At 44.0% G+C, this 16,051-nt stretch overlaps 1 protein-coding gene across 2 annotated transcripts in view; it reads right to left on the reverse strand.

Annotated features, from left to right (window-relative positions):
- SUSD1 (sushi domain containing 1) overlaps positions 1 to 16,051 on the reverse strand; it is a 1,292,988-nt gene that overhangs the window by 390,300 nt on the left and 886,637 nt on the right. For both annotated transcript variants that reach the window (XM_069630622.1, XM_069630623.1), the window contains exon 17: positions 3,615 to 3,801. In XM_069630622.1, the coding sequence (XP_069486723.1) occupies positions 3,615 to 3,801 (187 nt within the window). The remainder of the gene's footprint in view (positions 1 to 3,614; positions 3,802 to 16,051) is intronic.

Consider the following 16,051-nt stretch of genomic DNA (forward strand, 5'->3'; position numbering starts at 1 on the left):
AAAGTGAAGAATGCCAGCTCAAGACACCAGAGGCCCGGTGAAGCAGACAATGGGGAAGACGTTGTGATGACAAGGTGAGAAAACCTGTCTGATGTGGTGATGTGACCACGACCATCCTGTGGTGGGCCAGACACCTGTCTAACAACCACAAGACCATTGCAGCACAGAGCGCAGATAGCTCCCAACCTCAAGTGTCCCTCGACCACAGCAGCCAACAGACACGAGGAACGGACCCTTGGAGAAACCCAAGAAGCAAGAACATGAAGCAGGTTACCTGAGCAAGTGCTGAGTCCCGTGACATCACCCTGGACAAATTAAGGTACAGGGGTAAATGGGAGTGGTGGGAGGCTGCTGGGCAATCTATTGTAGAGAGAGGAACACATAAAAGGCCTGAGGGTGACATACGAACAGTAAACCCAAATAAGGCGATATTTGAGGAACAGATAATGCATTTGACAAACAAGGCTGAGTGGGAAACAGAGGAGAAGTGGAAAGGAAATGATACCCTGAAAAGAGGGGAAACAACCACAGGACCTCAGTGTTGAAGAGTGGGGCAGACACTCCAGAAACATGTGTAATACGAATTATGATTTGAAACTGCCAAGTGAATTAAATAACAAGAGAAAGAAACCAGTAGAGAAAACCCAGGGAACGGGGATGGGGGATTCCTAATGAAGATCAAATCTTACAAAACTTAAGAAAGGTAGGTTGTCAAGAACGTGAGAAACCTGAAAGCAAAGTAAAGACTGAGACAGTATCTTCAGGAGAAACGTATTAAACCTAACACTAAAAAGAGTAAAGGACCGATGAAGAGTTGGGATGAGCCACAAGAGCACACAAAGGAACTAAAAGAGAGTGTCAGAGAAGATCCTCATATGCAGCATATTTCTAAAAACAGAGATATTTTGTTTAGTGACAATATAAGGGGCCAAGATAGAAACCCTGAAAGCTGCAGCCAAGAAGGCACAAAGGGAAACGACCAGGAGACGAGACATTCTTTTGGCTGACTTTAGATGTTTGTATTAGTAACAGTGTCAGGCACAATTAGGTTTAGGACTAAGAACATTTACTTTGAACTTCCTGACGACAGACCTTTAGTTACTTTAATAAGCCAGGGAAACCCTTCTAGCAATTGGGAGAGATAGGCCTTTTCTTTATAATTTCATTTTAAAAAAGTCAACATGTCCAGAGTGTGTCAGACTCCTCCTTCCGACCCACCACAACACATATATGTATTCAATGGGCACATATTCACAGGAGTCACCAAGTTATTAATGTTTGAAAATATTTGTTGTCATTCATAACGCAAATGACATGTACCTGTAACAGCGCCTCAATGCCTTTGGGCTGTTCGTGCGCTTTATAAATGAAATAAATAAATGTGAGGGTGTGGGTTGGGAAGTTGGTATCCGTTGTGATGTGTAGGAACACAACTATAAAAGGGAGATTCAGGCAAGTTCGAAATTTAACTAAAAAGCTGAACAACATAATGGAACATAACAAATAGCATATACGACTCTATAGGTTGACATTTCAGAGGTCAAAACTTAACTTAGTCACTATCAACAAAGAACACTGATGAGGGATGATACCTTACAAATGTCATTCGGTGAAGTGTGAAATTCAGACAGACAAAGAGGAGGAGAGGAGGCAGTTATGTGTGTATATATATATATATATATATATATATATATATATATATATATATATATATATATATATAAAAACTTCATTCAATCAGGTCAGACAAACTATATTCCTAGAAGGAAATTTGACAGAGTCCGAAAATGCAAATAATATTCACTTCAGGGAGAGAGGGATATTGCATACATTGCATAGACCTACTTATCACATCCAAAGTTCTTAAAAACACACTCCCACGTGGACCTTTTGTTTTTAAAACTGCAAAGCCCTATAGCTTATAATGTCTATTATTTTAGGGCGGAACAGTTGACTTAATGGTTCTATCTGAAAGTCCTTTTTTTAGAGGTTTCAAGAGAAAAAGACAGAGTTACATAGACCGATTTTCTTTTGATCGGAAATCCGGCATTGTAAAGGTGTTTTTCTCTTGCACTCATGTGCGACATGTGCGGCAGGGGTGTGACAGTTGGATTTAGAAAGACTGCTCCGTGCGGTCACGGAGCAGTCTTTTTAAATCAGTTTTTAAGTGAAAAGATCTTTCTAAAAAGATCTTTTCACTTAGCACCGACTTAATTGGTACATGCCAGTTTTGGGAGATCAAGTTTCGCATCAGATTTAATGTTTACTTAATTCCCACGCAGTTCTATCTTGTAGGCCCTATTTTAGGCTTTTTCATGTGTTCAATGACTTGTTTATCCTCTGAGCTCCACTGCACGTCTTTGCATTTGGATGTCTGGTAGTATATACTCATTTGTATGAGGAATGCTCGCTTACGTCAAACATTCGGTGTGGAAGTGGAGTTGAGCTTGCACAGTGGTGAAATCAGCTGTGCTTGGAATTGGAACAGTCCCAATACTGCAGAACTAATCAGACCACATGTCCCCTTGCCTCCCTTTGAAAGATAAATATCGTTGAAGAACACATTATTTGTGTACGTTTGCACATATAATCTCCCACTCTTTGGTTAATGAGTTAACAAATTCTGATGTTCAGTATCAAATACATCATGCAAAGAATCCGGAGAAAATGCATAATGTGTAATACAATTGTATTGCCAACACGAGTTTTGACCACTGCTCTTCAAGGCAATTTAAAACAAAAAATTGCTATTGGATACCTATGTGGTTGACAGTTCAATTAACAGAGATCATAACAAATATCTAAAAATGTCATATTAGAGCTCCTTTTACATATTAGTATTTTAAAAACCTTATGAAATGATAGATATTAAATCGATGAGTAGTGTCTTATTAGTTCCTATTGCCATTTATCATTCTGACTTAATCCTCCATATTGCTGGTTATATTAATTTCCGTACAAATTATAATACTTCACCAGGATCTTCTCAATTTGAATACAAAGCCATCTTACATTTTAACGGTGTCTTGTATCATGGCTGTATGCAGCTGAGTTATGTTGCAAAATTGGCATGTTGCCTTGGGAACAAACACTGATCAGCACCTAACACTGCAAACAAACTTTTGCCCGGATAGCTGCAGGAGTTATGGCACTTGGCGCCCAGGTTAATTTGTGTTTGCATCCTTCATTTGGAAGAATATCAGAAATGGTGGGGTTACACAACTTGTTGGATCTTAAAATGTGGATAACCGCCTGTGTAGTCTACACTCCTGCCTGACTTGGGAATCTGTTGGATTGGGTCAAGTTCCATAACAAGATCATGTGCCAGACCAACACGAATTCCCTACTTTTCACGAACATGGCAAGGAAAAGTGTGACCTCACCACAGTGGATGAGCAAGTATAGGGCCCCTGATCCCTCAATTGGTGCATTCAGTACCGGAGAAGAATCACACTACACCTTTCTGAAATACCAATGTAGATTGCATTGGAGCTGGTGCAGTAAGGCAGAATTGTCCCCATTTGTTTGATGATGCACATTATAGAACATGCCCTCCGAGTCGATAATCCGAAACAAGAACACATCGATTGTGAAATGATAACAGTAAATCTTACCCGCGATTCGTGTGGTCATGAAGAAATCTACGAACGACCGCGAATAAGCCGATGTAATATTCACTGTGTAGTTGGTGCCTGGACGCAGGTCTAAACAGACAACCGGGATCTCTGCATCGGTGGTGATGTTGAACATCATATGGTGGGAAAAGTCCTTCTGGTACCATCTGCTTCCCAAAACATGGAACTACAATGAATGGAATCAAGAATTTACATTTAGAGTTGTAACAAGAGCGTCCTCAACTTCAATGCATTAAATGTGTTAGTATATTAAATAACATTCATTAGTTGGCTAAACTGCCTATGAACTTCACCAGTTCTATTTGTTTTTTGTTGCATGGCCTAATACAAAAGTACATATGTTTAAAGGCTACATTTGTGTCGCAGTTAGGGCCTTCGATTGGATTGGATCACCATGAATGGAACACTTTTATTAAACAAGTATAAGGACATGGAACATTGCAGGATTATTATTCCCAAAACGTTGGTGTTTTGGTGATTAAAAGAAAGTGTGAGCAGATGTGGTTTGAAGTTGAAAAGAAAATGTCTAAGCGACTGTAAACACCCGCCATCACTGTTAAGTATTGATCAAGATTTGCCAACACAGAATCAGTGCACTAGGCATTGTTGTCGCCATGCAAATGGACTGTCTGATGCATGCACACTATGTCGCTACCCCTCCGGGCTACCCCTATGAGCGAGTATCTCATCCTTACTTTAATCATGGCTTTCAGGACAAGAAAACAAGTTTCGCAGCACTTCATTGTGAGTTTTGCAGTATTCGCCATGGCAATATTGCATGTGGTGCTTACCCTTACTGCATGCAGTATTCTGGGCAAGTCCACCCGGATTAGAAAGTTACTACTGCACGTGCAGCAAAGACACATCAGAGCTGCAGTATTTCAGAAACAGTGGGCGGCATTCCTGAAATACCCCGTCTCATGCTTACGACAAATTAAAGAAAAAACATTTCCATTCCTGTCAGATTTTAACCTTAATTCTGTGAAAACATTTGAGATTCCACCTTCATTTTCATGGTGAAATGGCAAAATGCAATAGCTTTCAAAGTCTCATAGAATTCCCACACAGTGAAATAAGCAAACACAAAAGAGCACTGGACATTTCTTTCACACAGAAAACAATATAAACGTTCACTTTAAAATCCTTAGGCTGCAGGAAGAGTATGCATGGAATTAGGCCTCGGACATCTCGAATACATCTAGCTAAAAGGACAGACACAAAATGCTAATCAATGGAAAACAATTTGCAGTGCTAGGAGTTATATTTTCTGCAGGCACGTGATATTCATACAACAATGTTGCACGCATTGTGTCCACAAACCTAGGCGCAAGGAGTCTTAAAAGTGTGGGTCCACAGTGAGGATGAAAAGCTGTTAAAGCATGACTGAACAATCTTGCACTGTAAGTCTAAAACGGTTGCTAGATTTGCTTACAACTCAGTTGCTGCAACAAGGGCTGCTTCTCCACGGTGGCGACGTCATTGATTCATCTGCAGTGACTGCAATGCCCAATCAATCTTCAGAAGAGAACATAGCACCACTGTGGTGAACTAAAGCATTAGGTCAGAGGTAGGTATATGTTTTTGCAACCTCTATGGAGTGTCAAGGGTATAAATAAGCAACAAGTCCCGAGCTGGTGAGTTGTGAGGGGTCATTAACGCTTCAAGTAATGCACCAGGGCCCATAGTTACAGGCCGAGCGATGCAAAGGACATATTGCAGGTCTCGGGACATTACCAGAAGTGGTAATGCCCCAACCCAGTGAGCGGCTAATTGCTATTAGTACTCTGGCCTATTAGACCGGGGTACTAATAGTGTTTTTTTCAGTTGAGAAACGTTTTGGTGTTTCGCAACTGAAAAAAGAAAAAAGAAATGGCCACCATGGAACAGGATGCATGGTCTGTTCTCCCTTTCCATGGCGGCCATTCAAAAGTGGAGAATAAAAAGTAAAAGAAGATGGCCGCCATGGAAAGGGAGAAGGGACTAGATGTGGTCTCTTGTCCCTTTCCATGGTGTGCATTCAAAAATGTAGTGTGGATGAAACGGCTTTGTCAGGCTTGTAACAATCTCATTGTCCCACGCCAACTACTAATGAGAGTTAATGCAATTATGCTTCCTGGCTTACAGATGATGTGACCAAAGTTCAGAATGTTTAAAGTGTGTGATGCTTAATGTTCTCTCAGTGTGCCTCATAATAAAAAATGGGTGCGAATAATTTGATTTTAGTCACCCAAGGTTTCCCTTTTTGGTGTCTTGTGTCCTCACCCATTACAGTTTCTGAAACATAGTGCCCACAGTTGTTGGTGAGAGGTGGTTCTGACATGTCTTCTGGCATTGTTGATGTGGCTGCCCTGATATACCCAGCCTCAAAGTTGTCTGCAGTGTATCAAAAATCCTATATTTATCTTCAGATGTCTGTTTTTTAAGTTGAGCATCTTCAGTTACTTGAGCTCACCCGTTCTTCTTTCTTTGGTATTCAAGAACCCACCATTCAATACAATCACTGAACGTTTTTGCAGTGTGTGATCATCTCCTGTGAAGTGGTGAAACACCATCTCGACCCACAAAACAGTAACGAGTATTAGTTCATTCTTTCACATAGTTCTTGACAAGCGTTAGATGTTCCATGCTGATCCTTAGGGTGCATTTGTGGGAGTAACACAGGGGACCGGACCCCACCACTGGTATGTGAAGGCTGGCCCTTGGGCAGTATGGGAGTATCCCTTGGTCCCCCGCCACACTGTATTGCAGGATTTCTTTGTGGCTGTTACAGCAGGTGAGAGTGCCAATGGCGAGGGCATCCTTCATACCCCTGCAGAACTAACAACCATGACTGTTAGATGTTTCCACACTCATCCATGCCTGACCGATCAGTGAAATGCCCCCTTGTGGGCATACATAACCAAGGCTTGAGTTTTGGCAGTTTCTTTTTAGAAGTTTGGATTTGGAGCCTAGCTATATTGGAGGCAGTGAGTTTCTCTGCTCAACACTTGGGTGGCCTAGATTTACATGATTCAGATTTAGAGGGGCAGTCGGTGGAGGTGCATCAGTTGTAGTATAATTATCATGAACGCTCCCCCGTGGAAACTGTGGCATGCATGGAAGATCAGCCATTGAAACGCCCTTCACGTTTTCTTCGCAATGTGCGCTAGCGGTCCAGTGTTTGAACCAAGATGGCTCCCTCTCGTTCGTATAATACAGGTCGCTCCACCTCCTCTTTGCGTTGCAGCCCTCGTCTCTGCTGTGGTTAAGATGCTGTTACTTTCCCTGATCTCCTGTGTTTTCCTGATCCTTTGCTCTCCACTTTTCCTCACAGCCTTCTGCTTCCCTTCTTGCCCGCCTTACCTCTGACTTGTTTGTCTTTCCGCCACGCTGCTATTCCTTCGATCTACAGTTCCAGCAATCCTCTGTGAACTTCCCACTCAACTATCTGAGAAGTCATCTAGTATCGCTGAGCATAACAGCATGTCTGGATTTTTTTTTCTGCAAGCCAGCCTTTTCCCCAACGGCGGGCTGTTTCCGGGAGGAGTGCCACTCCTCCATATTTGTTAAACCGTATCACCGGGAAAAGTGGCGGCCTCCCGGAACAGACCCTTTCTCTTCGATAAGAAGCGTGCTTCCAGGAAAAGAACGCCCAAACCGTCACCTGATCAGTCAGCCCTTTTGACATCATTAGACTCCTCAGGTGAGTCAGAAAGTAATGTTTTTGAGAGACTGCAACGCCAGAAGGATGTGGCCACCGCTGACCAGGTCCAAGAACTGGTAACTGCAGTACAAGGATTGTGTTTAAAGGTACAATGTTTAAAGGCTGAGAACACTATTCTTCGTCAGTTGGTGGCCGCTAGAGACACCCACCAGACGGATTTACTACCTTTGGGGCTAGCCTTAGGGAAGTTTGATGGATTACAGAAGAGGCTAAAGGAATTTATTGATGCTTGTGTGGTCTGTTTCAACAAGAGTTTGTGTTTTTATTGTGCTTCCGAAGGTCATCTGTTGTGGGATTGCCCTGAGGTGTCCCCTAAAAAGTCAAGAAATGGAAGACCCCTGCCCTAGGAGGGACCACTACCCGGGGTTTGCACAAGAGACCCACCATTTTGAAGCAACCTATAGAAAAAGGAATGGGCTCCCGCTTGATGGTAGTTAGAATCACCCTGCAGTGGTAAGGCGAACAAAGGAGTGAACAAAGAAAGGACGCAATGGCCTTGCTGGACAGTGGAGCGGCCGGTCATTTTCTGGATGTCCTTTGGGCAGACAAAGAGAGGATAGCTAGATTAGCAAGAACCGAGGACCAACCTGTCTGTGGAAGGATTCGACGGTCAGGCTTTAAGTTCTGGAACCATCACACATACATCAGTGCCTTTACAGGTTAATGCCTTTAATCACCAGGAGAGGATATCATTTGACACAATTAGGGCTACTAATTTCCCTATTATTCTGGGCATTCCGTGGATGCGCCTACATAGTCCTCTCATTGATTGGACACAGAATAACGCCCAATTTCGATCTGACTATTGCTCCTCCTACTGTCTCAGCACTCCGCACATGGTCTGTATCCCTGCGACCTTTTCCACTCATGAAATACAAAGGTGAATTGCATCCTTATGTGTTATAGGGAATATGAAGATGTATTCGAAGATAAGACCCCAAAGGAGTTACCTCCTCACAGACCTGAAGACTGTGCCCTTGATCTGCTTCCCAATGCCATGGTGCCATTTAGGGGGGATGTACTCCCTGACTCTGCCAGAAAAGTAGGCACTCCGAGAATACTTAGACAACAATCCACAAAACGGTCTTATCCGACCTTCCAGATCTCCAGCTGAAGCATCCTTATTTTTTATACCTAAAAAGACAATCTCGAACTTAGACATTGCATCGATTATCAGGGCCTTAACAAGGCCACTGTCCGTGATCGATACCCCATGCCTTTAATTAAGGATATTTTGGAGGCAGTACAAGTGAACGTTATCTTCAGTGAACTTGATCTGCAGGGAGCCTATCACCTTCTAAAAATATGCTCAGGTGATGAATGGCAGGCAGCTTTTCGTACCCCATATGGACACTTTGAATATCAAGTAATGGCATTTGGGCTGGTCGACACCCCCGCTGTTTTCCAGCGATTCATGGACAGGTTGTTTGCAGATCGATTATACCTGTTGGTGATCATCTATCTACATGATTTTCTGGTCTTCTCCCCTAACATGGAACATCGACTCCATCTCACAGAGGTCTTGAATTGCCTCAGTTTTAACCAACTAATGGTAAAACCCGAAAAATGTATATTCAAGGTGTCTTCGGTGCCCTACCAAGCTACATACTCTCCAATAAGGGTGACGAGATGGATCCCAGAAAGGTCTCTTCTAAACTTAATTGGCCCGTCCCAACTTCAGTCAAGGAGATACAAAGATTTCTGGGATTAACCAATTTCTACAGCAAATTTATTGAACATTTTTCCAACCTTGTCCTTCCTATTACAGCACTAAAGAAAGATGTACCCTTTGTCTGGAACAGAAGAGGCCGAACAGGTATTCCAGCAGTTGAAGACCAGATTCTCATCTGCTCCCATCTAAGACAGCCGGATCAAGATCAACCCTTTATAGTCAAGTTGGATGCATCAGCTAATGCCACTGGGGCTGTTCTCAAACAATCTGAGTAGGGTGTGGAATATCCCATAGCTTACTTCTCCAAGACTTTGAGCCCTAGTGAAACAAACTATTCTGTTATTGAAAAGGAACTGTTGGCCACGAAACAGACCTGTTCTGAATAAAGACATTTGCTACAGGGTTCTGTACATCCCTTTGAGATTCAGACTGATCACCGCAACCTGCCGGTCTTGCAACAAACGGAACGCTATAACTCTCGACAAGCCAGGTGGGCATTTTTTTTGCCCAGTTCCTTCTTTCCATAACCTATCGACCAGGAAGTGAAAACGTTGTGGCAGACAGTCTTTCCCAATGTCCTTCTGTATGTCCTGAGGCTGTCTTACTTAGGGAACGCATGATGTCAGAATACAAATTCATTCTAGCAGTTTCTTCCTTTCTACAAGAGGTCAAGGAAGCAACTTCAGGAAGGTTTCCTGCTCGTTCTCCTCAATACCACACCTGGTTTTCTAGAAAGAATGGACTGTTCTTTCTAGGGGATTGTGCATTTGTGCCCAGTCATTCCCTTCAACTTCAGATACTTCCTTGGGGACACAATTCCAAGGCGGCCAGACATAAAGGTATGGCTGTCACAACGGATCTCATAACCCGTTCCTTTTGGTGGCCATCCATCAAACATGATATCAAACAATATGTATTGTCGTGCCCTTTATGTGCACAGAGCAAATATTCCACTGCTAAACCCATTGGGTATCTGGAACAAGGTACTCTTACTGTCGAACCGTGGAGCTACATCTCCACATATATTGTGGCAAACCTTCCCCCTTCACATGGATGTACCACCATAATGGTGACAGTGGACTGGTTTAGTAAGGTGGCCCACTTAAATCCCTTAAAGGGAGTCCATTCCGCACCTGAGATGGCTCAGGTTTTCTTGAAAGAAAACTTCCGCTTACACGGACTTCCTATTTCCACATTGCTGGAACGGGGATCACAGTACACCTCTCCGTTTTGGAAGGTATTATGTTACTTGCTTGGTATTGAAAGAGCGCTTACTTCTGGGTACCATCCCAAATCTAATGGGCAAACTGAATGTCACAACTACACAATGGAACAATACCTCAGATACTTCTCCAAAACCAAACAGGATAACTGGGTAAATCTCCTGCCCACAGCAGAATTTGCTTATAACAATGCAATCCATTCCGCCATAAAGGTTAGTCTGTTTTTTTGCCTTTATGGAAGGCATCCACGCTCTTTTCCGGTGCATGCTGTTTCTTCTTCTAACATACCGTCTATCGACTCTTTACTAGACAAGATCTCATCGACACAAAAGGGAGCATTAAGAATCTTTAAGAAAACAAACAACGCTACAAGGGACAAGCAGACTCACACTGGACAGAAGTCCCCAGTTGGAAGGTGGGTTCAAAAGTCTGGCTGTCAAACCTACCAAGATGGGTCCGTCCATCTAAGTTGTCTCCACGGAACATTGGACCCTTCCCAAATGTTGCGCAACGAAGTGCAGTGGCCTTCAAATTGAAGTTACCCAAGAATCCCCAACTTATTCATCCAGTGTTTCACTCTTCCTTGCTATGCACCTATATTCCAGACAAGTACTCCAGAAGAATGATCCCAAAGAGTCAAGCTAATGACCCTTCTACGGAGGAGTATGAAGTGACAAGGATATGCGGTCCCAGATATCGGAAGGGTCGGTTAGAGTACTTAATCCAGTGGAAAGGGTATTGATCTTCCAAAAACTCATGGGAGCCCTTGTCTCTCATTAAAGCAGCAGTACTCATCCGACATTTCCATAGACTACACCCGGTGAAGCCCGGCACCACCACCCATAGAAGGGGGCATACTGTCATGAACGCTCCCTCCTGGAAACTATGGAATGCATGGAAGATACGCCATTGAATCACCCTTCCCGTTTGCTTCACAACGTGCGCTAGCAGTCCAGTGTTACAACCATGCTGGCTCCCTCTCGTTCACAAAATGCAGGTGGCTATGCCTCCTCTTTGCGTTGCAACCCTTGTCTCTGCTATGGGTAAGGCAATGTTACTTTCCCTGATCTCCGTGCTTCCCTGATCCTTTGCTCTTCGCTTTTCCTCACAACCTTCTGCTTCCCTTCTTGCCTGCCTTGCCTCAGATTTGTTAGTCGTTCCACCACGCTGCTATTCCTTCGATCTACAGTTCCAGCAAGCCTCTGTGAACTTCCCGCTCAACTAACCGACAAGTTATCTGGAGTTGCCAAGCATAACGGCCTGTTTGGAGTAGTTTTTATTCTGCTAGCCGGCTTTTTTCCCCCAACGGCAGGCTGTTTCCGGGAGGAGTGCCACTCTTCCCTATTTGTTAAACTTTATCACCGGGCATAGTAGGGATCTCCCGGAACAGACCCTTTCTCTTCGAGAAGAAGTGTTCTTCCAGGAAAAGAATGCCCGAACCGTCACCTGAACAGTCAGCCCTTTTGACCTCATCAGACTCCTCAGGTGAGTCAGAAAGCGAAGTTTTTGAGAGTAATAGAACTGTATTTTCATAGACTGATTAGTTGTGCGGCAGCAGGTTGGACATTGTTTAGGTGTGCTAACGTGGGTCTGGAAAGCTGGTTAGAAGGACTTTGCCGTTATTGAGAGGTGGGACAGGTTTAGAGCTTGGACAGTGGTCCTGGAATCTGCTTTACGTAGGTAGACTTTGATGATTTGCAGCACACACAGTTGGTACAAAGCATTCTCAATTTCCTTGGAAACATGGATCGTGAAGGATAGAAAGCCACGGATTAAGAATCTTGGGGATTTTAAATTGGTGGAAGTAGTAGTGTGAAGCAGTGTACGCGAGAGAGGCATGCTTGGACATATTCTTATTATTTTTGTTAATGATGAAATTTGAAGATTAATTATATTGTGATAATGTTGAGATTCAGGAAAGCAGTCGGCATCCAGTTCTGGTTGAGCCGAAGACATTCTTTGAGTCATTTAGTGTCCTTAATTTTGGAGACCTTCAAATAGAGCTGGGTTTCATCAGTATATTTCTCAATCATAATGTAGTAGGTAGTGAGCAGTTCTTCAAGGAGTTCTATATGGAAATGAAAGATAACTAAGAAAGATGAAATCTTGAGGTACCCTACATGCCACTGGGGGAGATGTGATCTGAAGTGGCATTCTGTATGAGTTTGAAGCTATGGAAAAGGGAGCTGTGCCCACCAATGTGGATAATTATTTCACTCCAGTGCTCTAAGTGTTGCAAAGAAAAGAGTAGGCCTTTCAAACTCTACCCGCTGACAATGCTGTTGATGTCTCTCCGGGGCGGCATGATTTATTTAATACAAGTAACAATACAAACATTGGCATAGACCAGATACAAATGGTTGCAATGTGAGTGAAATGAATCCAAAACTGTCCAAGCTGCTAAACATCCAAAGCTCCAACGCATATATACTGTAGGAGCCACAAGACCAGCCACTGCTAAATGCTGCCAGTCTCAGGCTAAAGATGCCCAAAAATCAGGCATACCATACATGGCCTTGAAATGAAAAGACCATTATCAAAATGTGTTTTGACCCCTACTCACTTGCATGCCTTTTGTAACTCAATTTGTTTGCCCCCCCCATTATTCGGCAGCTAGGGCCACCAGCAGGCCCACATTCCTCTATTTGATTATCTAGCAGCAGGCTTTCAAATGTAGAGAGCACCACTCGAAGCACTTTTCAGGCAAAAACGATTTGAGGCATAATCTATGGCCTTAAGGTTTTGGGTCGGCAGCAGGTGTAACCTTTTTTTTTTTTTAATGGTCTCGCCACCAACTACTGTGCGCTCTTTTAAAATAATAAATATTGTGAAGCAAACTCATTTAGCTTGCTTATGATTTTTCAACCAAAGATGACATTTTTTAGAGTTTTTTTTAAAGCATTGGTTGCAACAACATATGAACATTTGCATTTCATGCCCTTTTACACTTTGTCTACATGAGATTCGAGTTGGTTTGCAAGTTTCAGCAAACCTACTACTGCCTGAATCTGCTAGAATTACCTTCTGTGACAAATCATGGGATTCAGTCACTTCTCCCCAAGAGGGAGCTTTTCCTTGTGAGGCTAGGGAGGCGAGCCTGCTACATGATATTCCCCCTATGGGTGGCAGCAAGGAGGGCCTCACAGGGAGAGACTCCCCTCCTTGGGGACAAGGACTCCTGTTCCACAGAGGAACTCCCAAAATCCCACACTCTTGGACCAACAGTAACGTCACAACTTCAGGAAGACCCAGCAGACCAAGCCACTGGGCCTCATTACAAGTTGGCCAGTGCAGAATTAATGTGCCGGTATTAACATATACTGGCAAGTTTCCGCACAGGCCAACTACAAGTTTGCCAATGGGGTGGAGGACTTACATCTGCTACGAGCTGGAGGTAACCCCACCAACCTGCCGGCAAAAATCACTGGTGTTACTGGTGCTGGTAACGCTGGCAAAATTCCCCATGAGTACAATGGGACTTAATGGAATGGGCATGTACACCCGACACCAGCACTCGTAATTCATCGGCAATACAGCTGGACCCAGAGCCACTATCTATATTTCAGTTTTCCGGTACGCAGGCCGATTTACCACCAGCATACCAGCAAACTTTTAATGAGCGCAACTGTCAGTTATTGTACCATATGATCCAAGAGCCAACCTGAAGAAATACCTGGTAAGACTACCATGAAGAAGAAGAATGAGCGAGTAACACTGATCGCACAGTGGGCAGAAACCAGCAATACTGTGACGACGAGGAATGAGCGAGTGATGGAGAGCACTCAACTGGAAGAGAAAACGGACTATAATCCTCCGCTGGGGAGGGCACAGTAATGTATCATAAAAAGGGAGAAGGACCATTATGAGTAAGAAGTGGACCTTCTGGTTTCAACCCAGCACTGTCATGGAAACTGATAGAAACCAGGAGATCTCTGTATTGAGAAAGCAACTAGCTGGCATGTGAGGGAAGCACCAGGAGAGCAGAGGGCAGAGAAGAGTAGGGGAAGGAAACCCAAAAGAAGAGAGCCAGTCGTGAGTGGTTGCGTGACCCAAGGAAGCTAGACTGGGCAGTCTGGTAACTATTTTTTTTTCTTTTATTTGCATTTATAAAGCGCACATCTGCCCAGGGTCATTGTGGCGCTGTTACAGCTTATTACTTGTCAGGCAGGCATAACATACACTTTAGGCGGTATAGTACAGTAACAGGTCTCAGAGAGGACAGTAAGTACAGAGCAGGCATACTGAGCTGTCACTAGGGTTACAGCTGATCAGCGTATCTATACATGTTGGTTAGTGCTAGCGGAACAGTGTGGTTTTCAGCATTTTGTGGATGGCAGTGTAGGATCTTTCCTTTCTAAGTGTGGTGCCAGTTGTTGAAAGCTGGACCCCCCAGCTTTGGTTCTTTTAAAGGCTGGGACGTAGATCTGGTTGGTCAGGTGAGATCTAATGGGTCTATTAGATGAGTTGATGGTGATTCTTTCTGATAAGTAGGGTGGGGCATCAGTGGAGAGGCACCTGTTTGTGATGGCCAGTGTTTTAAAAAGTATGCGTTATTTTACCGGTAACCAATGTGCTTCCTTCCTAGCCTGAGTGATGTGATCCCTTTTGGGGATGCTTAGGGCTGCCCTGAAGGCATTATTCTGCGTGATTTGTAGTTTGTTAAGTTGTTAAGGTTTTTCGCCAGGGTGCCCAGGAGTAGGGCATTGCAGTAGTCCAGTTTGGTACCTACTGTGGCTCTGGCAATGGATTGGCAGTTTTTGGTGGAGAGTAAAGGCTTAACAGCATTGATCACCTTGGTGGTGAGTGCAGCCGAAGAGGCTATAGCATTAGCCTGGCGTGTCATGGACAGAGATGCATCAAAGTATACTCCACGGGTCTTAACTGCTGTTGAGACTGTGATGGTGGAGTTGTCTATGGTGAAGGTTTTGTATTGAGGAGGGAGCTTGTTGAGTGTTTCCCTGGTGACTACTATGAGGATCTCTGTTTTATCCCCATTTAGGCAGAGGCCGTTGGCCGCCATCCATGTTTGGAGGGGCGAGTAGATTTTGGTTAGTGCTACGGTGTCTTGTTCGTATATGCCGGTGAGAGGGAGTAATACCCGAGTGTCGCCAGCGTAGTTGGTGTACGCTATATCACGACCATCTAGATCATTGAAGAGCGGGAGGGTGAAAATGTTGTATAGCGTTGGGGCAGTGCACAAGCCTTGAGGGACTCCGCAGTGGATGGTGGTGGGGGAGGCGCATGCCCAGTCTGAGAAGACTTTCATAAGTCTCCCGTTTAGGAATGAGGCCACCCAAGCTATGGCTTCTGGTGAGAAATTGGCTTCATTTTTTAGGTGCATGCTAAGCATATCATGGTTGACAAGATCGAACGCGGCGGATAGATCTAAAAGGAAGAGGAGTGCTGGTTTTCCTTTGTCCATGATGTCGCTGAGTTGTATTTTGAGATCGAGCAGTGCGGACTCTGTTCCGTGTCCCGGACGGACGCCTGACTGTCTTTTGCCGAGGAAGTGGTTTTCTTCAAGATATTACTGTATTTGGGTGTAGGCCACTTTGTCGAGTATCTTCAGCAGAAAAGGGACGGTGGTGATGGGCCTGTAATTGCTGCCCACTCCTGGATCTGAGGTTGTTTTTTTTAGAACGGGACGTACCCACGCTTCTTTTATGCTGTCTGGGACAGTGTTAGAGTTGAAGGATGCGTTGATGAAAGACTTGAGAAAAGGGGCGAGTGCTTCTGCACTGTCTTTGACTAGTTTGGCTGGGCAGGCATCGCCTTTACAGTTGGAGGGCATGACTTTGTTTACAATCTCTAAGACTTT

Source organism: Ambystoma mexicanum, chromosome 6q, assembly GCF_040938575.1.
Source record: "Ambystoma mexicanum isolate Mex_15411 chromosome 6q, UKY_AmexF1_1, whole genome shotgun sequence".
NCBI lineage: Eukaryota > Metazoa > Chordata > Amphibia > Caudata > Ambystomatidae > Ambystoma > Ambystoma mexicanum.